The sequence below is a fragment of the Nicotiana tabacum genome, chromosome 9 (assembly GCF_000715075.1).
Source record: "Nicotiana tabacum cultivar K326 chromosome 9, ASM71507v2, whole genome shotgun sequence".
Taxonomy (NCBI): Eukaryota; Viridiplantae; Streptophyta; class Magnoliopsida; order Solanales; family Solanaceae; genus Nicotiana; species Nicotiana tabacum.
Window position 1 is genome coordinate 117,696,389 of NC_134088.1, and position 13,479 is coordinate 117,709,867.

At 38.5% G+C, this 13,479-nt stretch overlaps 1 protein-coding gene and 1 long non-coding RNA gene across 2 annotated transcripts; one reads left to right on the forward strand and one right to left on the reverse strand.

Moving 5' to 3' along the window:
* Nucleotides 1–199: 199 nt before the first annotated feature.
* Nucleotides 200–4,039, reverse strand: LOC142164294 (uncharacterized). Its single transcript, XR_012695045.1, has 2 exons — nucleotides 3,644–4,039; nucleotides 200–2,793 (listed from the first exon to the last, which is right to left on the reverse strand). It is a non-coding gene; the product is annotated as an uncharacterized LOC142164294 (long non-coding RNA).
* Nucleotides 4,040–8,340: 4,301 nt separating this feature from the next.
* Nucleotides 8,341–10,527, forward strand: LOC107804354 (thymidine kinase-like). The gene is made up of 3 exons (XM_075221286.1): nucleotides 8,341–8,395; nucleotides 10,000–10,096; nucleotides 10,338–10,527. Exons 1-3 carry the CDS (start codon nucleotides 8,341–8,343, stop codon nucleotides 10,525–10,527), a joined length of 342 nt encoding a protein of 113 aa, XP_075077387.1.
* The last annotated feature ends 2,952 nt before the right edge of the window (nucleotides 10,528–13,479 follow it).

Genomic DNA, 13,479 nt, shown 5'->3' on the forward strand with positions numbered 1-13,479 from the left:
GATCCGGAATTTGAGAGTCAGGAAAATGCGTAATAGCAAGGCAGAACTTTCTTTCATTTCTTAGTGTGTAAAGTACATGATCAAAAATGCATAAAAACTTGTATCACGGCTAGGGTGTACTATGTGAGCACGGTTCATACGACCATTTGGTCCTTACAGTGAATCCTAACCACCAAGACTTAGCTTCTAGCATAAAAAATTTTTCCTTTTTCCTTGCTAAAAACCTTAATCCGAGGGTAATACAGCCCCCGAGTATTCGAGGCCGAGCTTGAGAAGGCTCGGATACTGTTGACATGAAGTGAACGATCATTGACTCCTGTTTGAGACCGGTCTTCGAATCTAAGTTAGCACGTTTTACTGTTACCTCATTAAAAACCTTGCCGAAAAACTCATTTTAGGACAAAACTGATTCAAGGGAAAAAGAGTGTAACGCGTGCTTTCAGACCCAATAACCACATCTATACTTGGTTGTTTCCTGCAAGTGTTAGACGATTCATAATATTATTAAAGAGTAATTGAGATCATACCTTAACAATAGTATCATTTTAAGTGTGTCGCGTTCTAGTTGTTCGCTAGTTGCACATTGTTTCCTACTTCGAGTTTGTATGAGCCTTTGCTGGTAATTCCGACGACTGTAATGTTACCTTCCTCAACACCAAGTCCTCAACCTTGAAGTGCCGGAGGTTAGCTCTTCGGTTGTAGTATCTTTTTATCCGCTGTTTCTGAGAGGCCAACCGGACTATGACGACCTCGCGCCTTTCATCCAATTATTCCAGGCTCGTGATCGTGGCCTCGCCAATTGACTCTTCGGTCACATATTAGAACCTGAAACTCGATTCTCCCACTTCGACTGGTATTAAGGCTTCGGCTCCGTAGACCAACAAAAACGGAGTGGCACCGGTACTAGACTTCGATGTCGTGCGATATGTCTACAGGACTTCGGGCAGGATTTCATTCCATTTCCTTTTGGCATCGATCAACCTCTTTTTTAGGTTTTGAAGTATGGTCTTGTTTGTTGATTCCGCCTATCCGTTCCCACTAGGGTGGTAAGGTGTTGATAGTTGTCACGCCTCCTTTTTTCAAAGAAATGGGGAGTTTTTCCAATTAAAGTGACATTATTCGAAATGAGATTATTTATTTAGTTTAGAGTCTCCACTTGGGATAATTATTATGGTGTCCCAAGTTACCGGTTTATTTTAAAATCCCAAATCGAGAAAATTGACTCTATTTATGGTCTGCGAACATAGAAGACCAAGTAAGAAATTTTGTTAACCCAGGAGAAGGTGTGAGGCACTGCTGCGTTCCGTGCTTTTAGCATGGTTGCTCAACAATTAATATTTGGCTTAATTATCTGAATAATACATGTTTAAAACCTATTGTGCATTTTATCTTTTACCGCTTTTAATTAAATATTTAACCACTTTTTAGCATTTACGAAGTTATTTTTTGAACAAGTTACGATATCGTACACTTATTGTTTTGGTACACATTTCAAACTACGCCACGTGAAACGCACCTGCGATTTACAACATATTTATTATTATTATTATTTGAAGTTGTAGTCAAGCCACGTAAAATATACATTCGAATTGGGCTTTATGTATCATGACTATGCCACGGGAACCGTACCCATAGTCACCATGATTACTTAAACGTTCCTAAAGCAAACTATGAATGTTTATAAGAGTTAATCTACTAACAAAGATTTGAGATGGTTTGTGAGAGTTCATAAATTATGGAAGCTCATGTGAGAGAGTACTGTATATTTTTAAATTGATGCTAAAGGGAGTGATTACGCGTGAAAGGCTAGCATTATGGAGTTTTGGTGGTACATACGCCAGCGAGTTACTACACAAATTTGTGAAAACATTTGATTCTACAATTTAAGAAATTGGAGCTCTGCCCTTGTGAGCATTTTAAAAGATGGTTGTTATGGGACTATGTGACCTCAGGCCCAATGGCCTCTGAACGAAAGCCTAATAATGTCCAAATTTGGTTTGACAAATAATTTTGGTATACCATCACAAATGAATGAAAACAATTCAAAATTTAACTGAAAATACGAATACGCACTATTCAATTTTAGAATTACACCATCGACTCGTTCAGAACGGAAAACAATCCAGATTGACTGTAACTGTTGTTTTACTTACATTTTTTGAACTGAATCAAACTATAGATAGTATTCAAAATTACTACGGGCTTTTGACTTCAATTTTCTTGCATACCAGTTTTTTTGTGCATTTAAGCAACACTGGAAACAGACATTATTACAAGCCCAGTTTCAAATGAGTTATCATAAAATTTGTCCATATTATAAAAGACCTTTCAAATCCTAATCTAAAACAATATCCGACTAAAATTAACTATTACATAGATAGCCACTTTTGCACCTGTGAAGCCTCTGAATCAAACCAAGTATTGGTCGAATGTCGAAGCCAAATATTAATGATCCTAATGTGCTAATTATTAACTAACAGATCTGATAGTAAGTCAATCCAAACTCCACATACGACATCATTTTCAAATTAACAACAAATTCAGTCGATGAGTTCTTCATGTAAGCTGTAGAACCAAATCTCATGCTCAGTATTTTATGAATATTTAGGCATATGTATTCAATATATACCAAACCTACTTATCGTGAGATGCACAATGACAGAGAAAAGTATTCAACGATATATACACAAACAAATTTCAGCAAATTTTATAGCATGAGGATGTTAAGACAACAATTACATTTCGAGATTGAAGTTAGTACCTGAAAAACAGCAATGAAGCTGAAGCCAAATCCTGAACCCAGAAAAGTGAAGCCAAATAGCAGAACAAAAGAAACAAACTGAGAGAACCTTCATCTACTTTTTTTTATGTTTCTTCTGAAATTTAAAAGGCTGAAATCCCAGAAATTTCTTTACTAAAAATGAGAGTGAAGATGAGTGAATTATCTGGAAAGGTACAGAAATAGTGAGTCGAGTGAAAATCAGTGAGTATGAGTGTCAATTCTCTAAAGTACAGAATGAAAAAAGTGTGTGTATCTGCAGGGGGAGAGTCCTTTTATATTAAAAATTAGATAATCAACTTAACATGTGCCATCCCTAAAAAATAAGGAAAATGCATCTTTTCTCAACAGACTTCGACAACTGTCCCATTTAGATATTCTTCTCTATTTTATAGCCCCTTTTACTTTTATGTTTTATTCTTTAACCCCCAATTTGACTTAACTTCCTTGCATTTAGTTCCCACATGATCACTTCTAGAATGCTCAATCAGTTAAACATGATTCTCCTAAATTTCCCTATTTCATTTAACTTCCTCAAATTTCTAATGTTTATAAACAAACTATAACAGGAAAATCAAGCGGATACAAAGATCAAACAAAACAGACAATTATGCAAATTAACCTAAAAAATAATTTAACAAACAGTCTGTTCCAACATCTAAACTAATTCAAAAATCAATTATCCTAACAACTCATGCAATTAAATTAACTACCATATAATTAAATATTAACCAAATCATGCAAAATATGAGATCAACTAATCTTGAATCCTAATTGGTCTGAATCATTTTTAACATTTGAGAAGAGCGACGAAAAACTGGAAGAAGAGAAAAATTACTTAATAGAAGAAAAGAAATAAATTACCTATTGATCTTTAAACCAAACAACAAGGAGTGCCGAAAGAAACTGGACGGTCAACAACGACTTTGATCAAAATGTGACCTACGAGATACGGCGTGAAACTTATATCAACGGATAGCTCTCATCAAGAGCTTTCGAATGATGTAAATTTCAACCATAAACGGGTGAAATCCATCTAGCAATCAAGAAGGAGGAAAGCGGCGGCTAGGGTTTAGTTTCAAGATCTGAAAATCGACAAAGACAGAGGGGATTTGACAGGGAAAGTTAAGGGATTTGGAGAGAGAGGGTGGGGATTATTTGGTGAACATTTAAGGTTATTTGGAGGCGGTGCCGCCAGAAATAGTTTTGGGTGTAGGCGTCTAGGTTTAGGTGATGAAGGAGATGAGGAATTTTGGAGTGGTCTCTAGGGTTTGGGGGGTGTTCGGACAACTATAAGAGGTGAAGGGGTTAGTTCATGACCGTAGGATCTGGGAAAATGAAAGGTTAAGATTGGATATTGATCTTTTGACTGAAAACGACGTCGTTTGGCGTTCAAGAAGGTCTGGACCGGATGTTTTGAGGGAATGGAGTTAGACGGGTATTTGGAACTAACTGGGCCAACTAGTTTGGCCCATATGCAAACCTAAAAATCTAAACTAGCCCTCTTTCTTTCCTTTTCCTTAATTTTCAACTTTTATTTTTCAACTTTAGCCATGACAATTAACATCCTAAATTGAAACAAATTTTCTTAATTAACCTTTTCCTTCATCCTTACTTAGTATTAACCAATTAAATTATGAATTAACAAAATTAACCTATTAATGGGTAAAATGAGAACAACCAATGTATATATTATTTTTAAAATCTAAAAGTGACATGGACGAATGAAAAAAAAATTGATATTTTTCTATAATTTCAAATGCTCCTAGTGATGCAAATAACATATCGACGTAATGAAAATGTGATCAAATAACAAATAAAATTCCCTAAATTCTACAGACCCATTACAAACTATTTTGGCTATTTTTTTGGAGTAAATTCGCATAGGGCAAAAATTACGTGCTCACAATAGTATCTTCTTAATCTTGTGATCTTCGAAAAATTTATTTACCTCGTTGTCGATATATCGTTTCCCATTATCGCACACGACGTCGTCTGGTATCCCAAATCGACATATTATGTGGTCCCAGATGAAGTCAATGACTTATTTCTCTCGGACCTTTTCGAATGCTTGAGCCTTGACCCTTTTGGAAAAATAATCGGTTATGAATAATATGAATTGAGCTTTACCGGGTGCCCACAGTAGGGGACCGGCGATATCCATTCCCCATTTCATAAACGGCCACGGGGACAGGATCGAATGGAGTAGCTCTCCTGGTTGATGGATCATCGGTGCGTTTCTCTGGCAGTCGTCGCATTTTCGTATGAAGTCCTTCGCATCTTTTTCTATTTCGGTCCAATAAAAGCTGGCCCTGATTAATTTTCGCACCAAAGATTCTGCCCCCGAATAGTTTTCGCAAGTGCCTTCATGAACTTCTCTCAAGGTATATTCGGTGTCTCCCGGTCTCAAGCATCTGGATAGCGGGCCGTCGAACATTCTCCTGAACAATGTCTCTTTGACCAAGCTAAATTTGGCACCCTTGGTGCGCAGGGCTCTCGATTCTTTGGGATCCGAGGGAAATTTTTCAGTCCTCAAGTAGTCTATGTACTTGTTCCTCCAATCCCAGGTTAAACTCGTTGCGTTTACTTCGGCGTGGCCTTCTTCTATCACCGACTTCATAAGTTGTACTATTATTCCCGAACTGAATTCATCGTCATCAACCGACAACCCCAAGTTAGCCAGAGCATCGGCCTCACTTTTCTGATATCGAGGCATGTGTTGTAGGGTCAATTATTTGAATTGATGCAGTGTTACCTGTAACTTCTCTAAATACCTTCGCATTTGTTCCTATTTCACTTTGAACGTCCCATTGACTTGATTTACCACGATGAGGGAATCGCACTTAGCTTTGACCACCTCGATCCTAAGGCTTTTAGCCAATTCGAGACCTGCAATTATGGCCTCATACTCGTCCTCATTGTTAGTCAATTTCACAGTTCTAATAGACTGCCTAACTGCATTCCTCGTAGGAAGTTTCAGCACGATGCCGAGCCTGGACCCATTTGCATTCGAGGCACCATCCGTAAAAAGGGTCCAAATTCCCGAGGTAATCCCCGAGGTCAGCAATAATTCTCTTTCGACTTTGGGTACTAAGGTCGGCGTAAACTCGGCCACGATGTTGGCCAAAATTTAAGATTTTATGGCGGTTCGGGGTTGATACTCGATATCGTACCCGCTGATTTCGACGGTCTATTTGGCCAACCGGCCTGAGAGCTCGGGCTTGTGCATGATGTTTATCAATGAGTAAGAGGTTACGATATATATTGGGTAACATTGAAAGTATGGTTTTAACTTACTGGAGGCGCTTAGCAAAGTGATCGCCAATTTTTCCAGGTGAGGATACCTTGTTTCGGCCTGGCCTAGAGTTCTAATGACATAGTAAATAGGAAATTGCGTACCTTCCTCTTTCCGGATCAAGGCTCCACTTACCGCCACCTCGGAAACTACCAAGTAAAGGTACAATTATTCATCCGCATTCGGAGTGTGGAACAGGGGCGGACTCGAAAGGTACCATTTGAGTTCTTTCAAAGCTTGTTGGCATTCCGAGGTCCAGAAAAAGTTATTCTTCTTCTTTAACAGTGAGAAGAACCGATGAATTTTGTCCGAAAACCTCAATATGAACCTGCCCAGGGCGGCTATACGTCCGGTCATCCACTGAACATCCTTGATGTTGCCCACCATGGTGATGTATTCTATTGCTTTGATTTTGTCGGGATTGATCTCGATCTCTCGATTGGATACCATGAACCCAAGGAATTTTTCGGATCCGATCCTGAATGCGCACTTTTCCGTATTCAGCTTCGTATTGTATCTCTTCAATATGTCGAAGGTTTCCTGTAAATATTTCAAATGGTCCTCTGCTCGCAGGGAATTGACTAATATGTTGTCAATATAAACTTCCATTTATTTTCCTATATGTTCTTCGAATATCCGATCTACTAGGTATTGATAGGTGGCACAGGTGTTCTTTAATACGAAAGGCATTATGTTATAACAATAGGTGCCAAATTTAGGGATAAAGGAAGTCTTTTCTTGATCGCCCGGGTCCATCCGAATTTGGTTGTACCCGGAATAGGCATTGAGAAAACTGAGTATCCCATGCCCGGCCATCGCGTCGATCATCCAATCGATGTTAGACAAAGGAAAAGAATTCTTAGGGCATGCCTTGTTCAGATCTTTATAATCCACACACATTCTTAGCTTATTTCCTTTCTTAGGTACTACCATTACGTTAGCTAACCAGTCTGGGTATTTAAATTCCCGAATGGATCCTATTTTAAAGAGATTAGAAACCTCGTCCTTGATGAATGTATGTTTGACCTCGGACTGGGGTCTCCTTTTCTGCTTAACCAAATGGAACTTCGAGTCCAAACTCAGCTTATGAGTGGTTACCTCCGGCGGGATCCATGTCATGTCAAGATGGGACCAAGCGAAACAATCTATGTTAGCTATAAGAAATTCAATGAGTTTTTTTCAAGATCGGGAGTTAACCCCGTGCCCAGGTATACCTTACGATCGGATAAGTGTTCGATCAATATGACTTGCTCCAGCTCCTCGACCGTCGATTTGGTGGCATCAGAATCATCGGGAGCTATGAACGATCTAGGAACTCCGTAATCATCATCCTCTCATACTTCTCGCTCTTTTAGTTCGGTTGGGACCGGTATCGGTGATTGATATTTAATTTCTTCCTTCCTGGTCGACTCCGTGTTCTTTGATGTCGAGAGCACGGGCACCGGGATCAACTCGTCGACTGTGAACATTTCCTTTGCGGCCGGCTGCTCTCTGTAGACCGTCTTGATTCCTCCCGACATAGGGAACTTCAGTGCCTGCTGTAATGTTGAGGGTACTGCCCTCATGGTGTGAACCCATAGCCTTCCGAATAGGGCATTATACATCATGTCTCCTTCGATCACGTAGAATTTTACATCTTGCACCGTCCCAGCGGTGTTCACTAGCAAGGTTATTTCTCCTTTAGTAGTTTTGCATGTAATGTTAAATCTATTCAACACCTGGACCGCCAGTACTACTTGCTCTTGTAACCCCAACTACTATATGGCCCTTGATCTGATGATATTGGCCGAGTTTCCTGGATCAATCAACACACGTTTAACTCGATATTTGTCGATAAGTATGTATATCACTAGTGCATCATTATGAGGTTGTACGAAGCCCTCGGCATCCTCGTCGCTGAATAAAATAGTTCCCTCCAGGACGTAATCTCGGGTGTATTTTTCCCTCGTGATGGATACTTTAGTGCGCTTTATCATTGGCCCCTGTAGGACATCGACCCCTCCAATGATCATGTTGATGACGTACTGAGGTTTTTCTTGTTCGATCTGTTTATTGGAGTCCCTGTTCCTGAAGTGGTTTTTGGCTTGATCACTCAGAAATTCTCGGAGGTTCCCGTTATTAAACAACCGGCAACTTCTTCTCTCAATTGTCGGCAGTCCTCGGTCATGTGGCCATGAGTGCCATGATATCTACACACCAGGTTAGGATCTCTCTAGGTAGGGTCAGATTGCAATGGTCGAGGCCACTTGGTTCCTTGATGCGCCTAATGGCTGATACAATGCTGGCTCCATCAACGTTGAAGTTATACTCTGATAATCTTGGTGTTTCCCTTACCCCGAGCGGCCTATCGAAACCATTTTTGCTCATCAGACCTCAGCTATTGGGCCTCGATCGCTTCTCTTTTCGTTCCTTGTAGAGTTACACCCTGCTCGTTTCCCCTTCGATCGGTATTGTATAGTTGATACCGATCTCGGACTGGCCTTGGTTCATGATCGACAACTCTCTTAGACCTGTCATCAGTTCTGATGGGATAAACGGACCCAGAAGGGGCCCCGAGCTGGTCGTCCTCGACTTTTATTTTTAACTGATACCTGTTGTGGACGTCGGCCCAAGTTACCGCCGGGTACTCTATCAAATTTTGGTTTAGCTATTGTGAAGCCAAGGAGCTTCGGGGGTTAAGTCCTTGAGTGAATGCCTGAACGGCCCAATCATCCGCAGCCGAAGGCAAGTCTATCCACTCTATTTGAAACCTTGACACGAACTCCCTGAGCATTTCGTTGTCTCTTTGCTTAACATTGAAAATGTCCGATTTTCTGGTCTCGACCTTGATGGCCCCGGCATGAGCCTTCACAAAAGTATTCGCGAGCATAGTGAATGAGTCAATGGAATCTAGGGGTAAGTTGTGGTATCATATCATTGCTCCTTTCGAAAGGGTTTCCCCGAACTTCTTTAGTAACACCGACTCAATTTCTCGTCTTCCAAGTCCTTTCCTTTGATGGCGCATGTGTAGGAAATCACATGCTCATTCGGATCCGTGGTTCCATTATATTTTGGAATATCGGGCATACGAAATCTCTTCGGGATTGGCCTTGGTGCCGCTCTTGAAGGGTGAACTTGCATAATTGATGATGTGATAATTCCATTTTTACTTGAGTGCTAAGCTGCTAACTGTATGTTACAAGTTTTAATATAAACATTTACACCACTAATTGGCGAAAATGAGCACCCATTAGGACACATTTGTTGGGGGTAATATTAACATTAAAATTGGATACAGACACCATAGTTTGATTTGATATATCTTGTGTCTCTTCACGGCTGGATTAAGGCTTTATGGGTTTTGTGAAAATTTCTTATGAGTGCAGTATTGTTCAAATTTGAAGTACATGATGGAAAAAACTAGTTGTAGTCTGAGATTTTAAATGGTCTTTAATCTGTTTAAATCCATAAGAAGAAACGAAAAATGCAGTTGATTGTTAATGCATAGTATCAGAGATTGGCTGCACATACAGTGGTATACACATTAGTATAAATTGATCCAATATGTGTCTTTATGTTATTGCGCTTTGATGAGAAAGCATAAGGAATGTCTTGAAAAGAACCATCTAATATAGTAGGAATAACTATTGTTGTAAAGACATTGTACAACATATTGCAATTATGTGATATATGTCAATTGTTTAGGAGGCATATATAAGGGCTAAACGCTGCAAAATATAGTAATATATATATTGAGATCAAGACAGGATAAAAAGGAGTTGAAGTTAAAATTCAAGTTTGGCCTTTTAAGTTTACAAAGAAATAGAAAAGAATTTCTTAGTAGGGAAAATGAATTCAGTTTTGTTAGCTGTGATGTGGTGTGTGTGTTTCAATCTCTGAGTAACTCTATTTCTTGATTAGGTGGATGTGATTGGCATTGATTAAGCTCAGTTCTTTGAGGAACTTTATGATTTCTGCTGCAATGTTGTTGATCTTGATGGGAAGACTGTAATTGTTGCAGGCCTAGATGGAGATTACTTGAGGTACTCCTCGAATTCTTAAAAATTAGTCTCCAAATCTTTGTCATAAACTCCAAGTTCTTTAGCAGAAAGCTGTCTCTAATGTGGTGTCTTGAGCCAAGGGACTATCGAAAACAAGCTCTCTACCTGTATAAGGTAGGAGTAAGGCTGCAGAATAACTATCTTTCCCCAGACCCCACCTGTGGGAATACATTGGGTTTGGTATTGTTTGTGCTCTAATATGATATTGGGTACTTGCTTGCAGGAAGAGTTTTGGATCAGTGCTTGATATCATTCCACTTGCTGATACTGTGACAAAGTTGACAGCAAGATGTGAACTTTGTAACAAAAGGGCATTTTTCACCTTTAGAAAGACTAGTGAGACTGAAACTGAGCTTATAGGTGGTGCTGATATGTACATGCTTGTTTGCCGTCAGCACTATGTCAATGGATAATCTGTCAATGAAGCTGCAAAAATGGTTCTTGAATCTCTTAAACTGCCAAGTAACCTTATATTAGAAACAACTATTGTTACTCCACAATACTTGCTCTCAACTCTTCTAAATTATCAATTGTCTGAAATATTGGTTTTATGATCATGTATCTTTCTTCAGTATATAAGTAAATAAAATAGTTTGCTTTAGACTTAGTATTCGTATTGTATTTTTGCGCAATTAATGTCAAATAGCATTGTGAACTAAAACTCTATTAATGGTTCTTGTACTTGTGCTTGATTGAGCAACAAAAATGATTGAACAAATTAACATGTCTATGGCTAAGAGAAGGAAAAACTAACAACATACTCGCATGATGAAATATCAAACAACCACATAATTTATTTAATTTTGACCCAACTCCAGTTTTGTTCAATAAATTGTTAGACTTAAACTGTGATGTGTATTTTACGGTAACCAATGATCACATAAGTTCTCCTTATTTTCCCACGTAAAGTTTGTATTACAAGAATTCATCATAAATTAACAAATTATATGCTTAACTGTCAATCTATTATAACTCTTCTTTATTCGAGTTTCCCTAGAGCAATGTGATCAAGATCACACAAGGTGAGTTACAAATAACTAAAGTACATCCTAAAAAAGAAAGTAATGTACATCCTCAAGATAGATTAGGAAAATCATCACTAATGAAGAACTTGCTAATCACGTTTTACTTTAATTCACAAATAATGTTAATCTGATGGCAGTTGATTTCGGAACAAAAAAATGTATATGTAATTTTTAAACAGTTCCTATTTTTTTTTTAACAAAGTTCATTCATGTCATTCTTTTATTTACTACTAGTCATAGAGTACATGCATTGCGCGCGTACCTCGCACCAATAAATATAATTTTATAAAATTATATAGTAGATGTTTTCATTGTATGATTTATCAAATGGTATTTTTAAAAGTAAATTCTTGAATAAAGGAAGGAAGATACCTGCTTTATAAAAGTCCTCATATACTTTTTTATTTGAAATTTTATTAGGAATAGCTTTAGGTTCTCGCACCATTCTTTATAAGCAGATATGATTATTATCAGGATAAAGAGATTATGTTGAGTAATACTTTTACTTCATTTAGCTCAATTATGATGGATAATATTAGTCACGCATTTTTCTGGCTTGATATTTTTTTCAATTACATGCTATAGCTATCACCCATATAGATTTATCGATGCCAGAACTGCGAAACTTCACGATAATATATTTGATAAAATATTTTCTTAAAAGGGAATTACTTGAGTTGACAATAACTATTAATATTTTTCACATTAGCTAGCAACCTAAATAACAAATACGCTCTGGCTCAGGGGATAATACCATAGCTTATAATTGAGACACATGATTCCTTATTAATGCTAGATAAAAGAATATATTTTCCATGATTAGTCCAAAAAGAGTAAATAAGGCAACTACTAATTGTCATGACCCAAAACCTAACCCGTCGTGATGGCACCTATCGTGGTACTAGAAAAGCCGACCTTTTCAAAACACTTTTCAAATTTAACAGAAAAGAATTAAGACATTTAAAATAACCGAAGTTTCTCATAAATACGGGATAAAACCCAAATAAAATACAAGTGCGGAAAAATAGTCCGATATCGGGGTGTCACTAAGTCATGATCATCTAGAGAACCAAACTAATACAACCAGTGTCTAAGTATCAATACTAGACACAAAGAAATATAGAAGGAGAGACAAGGTCCTGCGGACGCAGGCAACTACTTCGTAGTCTCCGGTACTCGATCGCGCTCGAACTCAATGACCTCTGTGATCAAACACACCTGGATCTATACATGAGAAGCAGTGACGAGCTATACATTACAGTTCATTTCAAAAGTTTTCAGTAAAGAGTGAACATGCTTTCAAACCCTGTGGTATAAGTCAAATCAGTTCGCGGTCATATAAAACAGATATGAATCTTCCAAAAATTTCACAACAACAAATATAACAACTAAGTGTAACAATAAATAAAAGCAAGTACAGCCTCTCGAGGCAACAGTCACTCAACCCATCTCAACAGCTCACACTCTCAGCTCTCAGCCCTCAATACACACTCTTAATAGGTACATGTGCTCACTGGGGGTGTTGAAACTCCTGAGGGGCTCCTACAGCCCAAGCTCTATAATCTGCACGTACAACTCACGTACTGCACGGACAACTAATGTGTCATAGTATAAATATCTGGATCCACACGGACAACTCGCGTGCTACACGGATAACTCACGTACTATAGTATAATATAAGGATCCGCACGGACAACTCACGTGTTGCACAGACAACTCATGTACTGTAGTATAATATCTTACAAACAGGCCCTCGGCCTTACTCAGTCACGAACCTCTTTAGTCTCATAGCTCTCAATAAAGAAAGGGAAAATAGCCCAAATCAAAGTGTTACAGTATATCATACGAGAAAATAATAGAGACTGAGGTAAACATGTACAAGAATTACTATGACTGAATATAATTACCGTGAGCAGGAATATAGCCTAAGCATGATTTCTAACATTAAAGGCAGTCAAGTTCTAGTAGACAGGAATGCATATAAACACAAATAAAGGCTATTAGACTTCACAGTCTCCCGGGACGGACCAAGTCTCAATCCCTCACGGTGTACACTCACACGGTTGTCACCTAGCATGGGTGCCACCTCCAAACAGTCACATTATATGAAACTCCGGGTTTCATAACCTCAAGACCAAATTTAATACTGTTACTTACCTCAACAGTGTAGAACTCCTACTCCGAAATGCCCTTTCCTCTCGAACCGGCCTCCAAATGACCTGAATCTAGCCACAAGCAATAAAATACGATAAATATGAGCTAAAGAATGAATCCCACAAGAAAAATACCAAATTATGGGCCAAATCCCAAAATTCACTCAAACCCGGCCCCTGGGCCCAC

Bases quoted from the DNA above. Each gene is read 5' to 3' on its own strand.
- LOC107804354 (XM_075221286.1), top strand. From the start codon at position 8,341: ATGGCTGATACAATGCTGGCTCCATCAACGTTGAAGTTATACTCTGAT. The intron at 8,396-9,999 runs GTGTTTCCCTTA...GCATTGATTAAG, and splicing joins GTTATACTCTGATAATCTTG to CTCAGTTCTTTGAGGAACTT. The intron at 10,097-10,337 runs GTACTCCTCGAA...ACTTGCTTGCAG, and splicing joins CTAGATGGAGATTACTTGAG to GAAGAGTTTTGGATCAGTGC.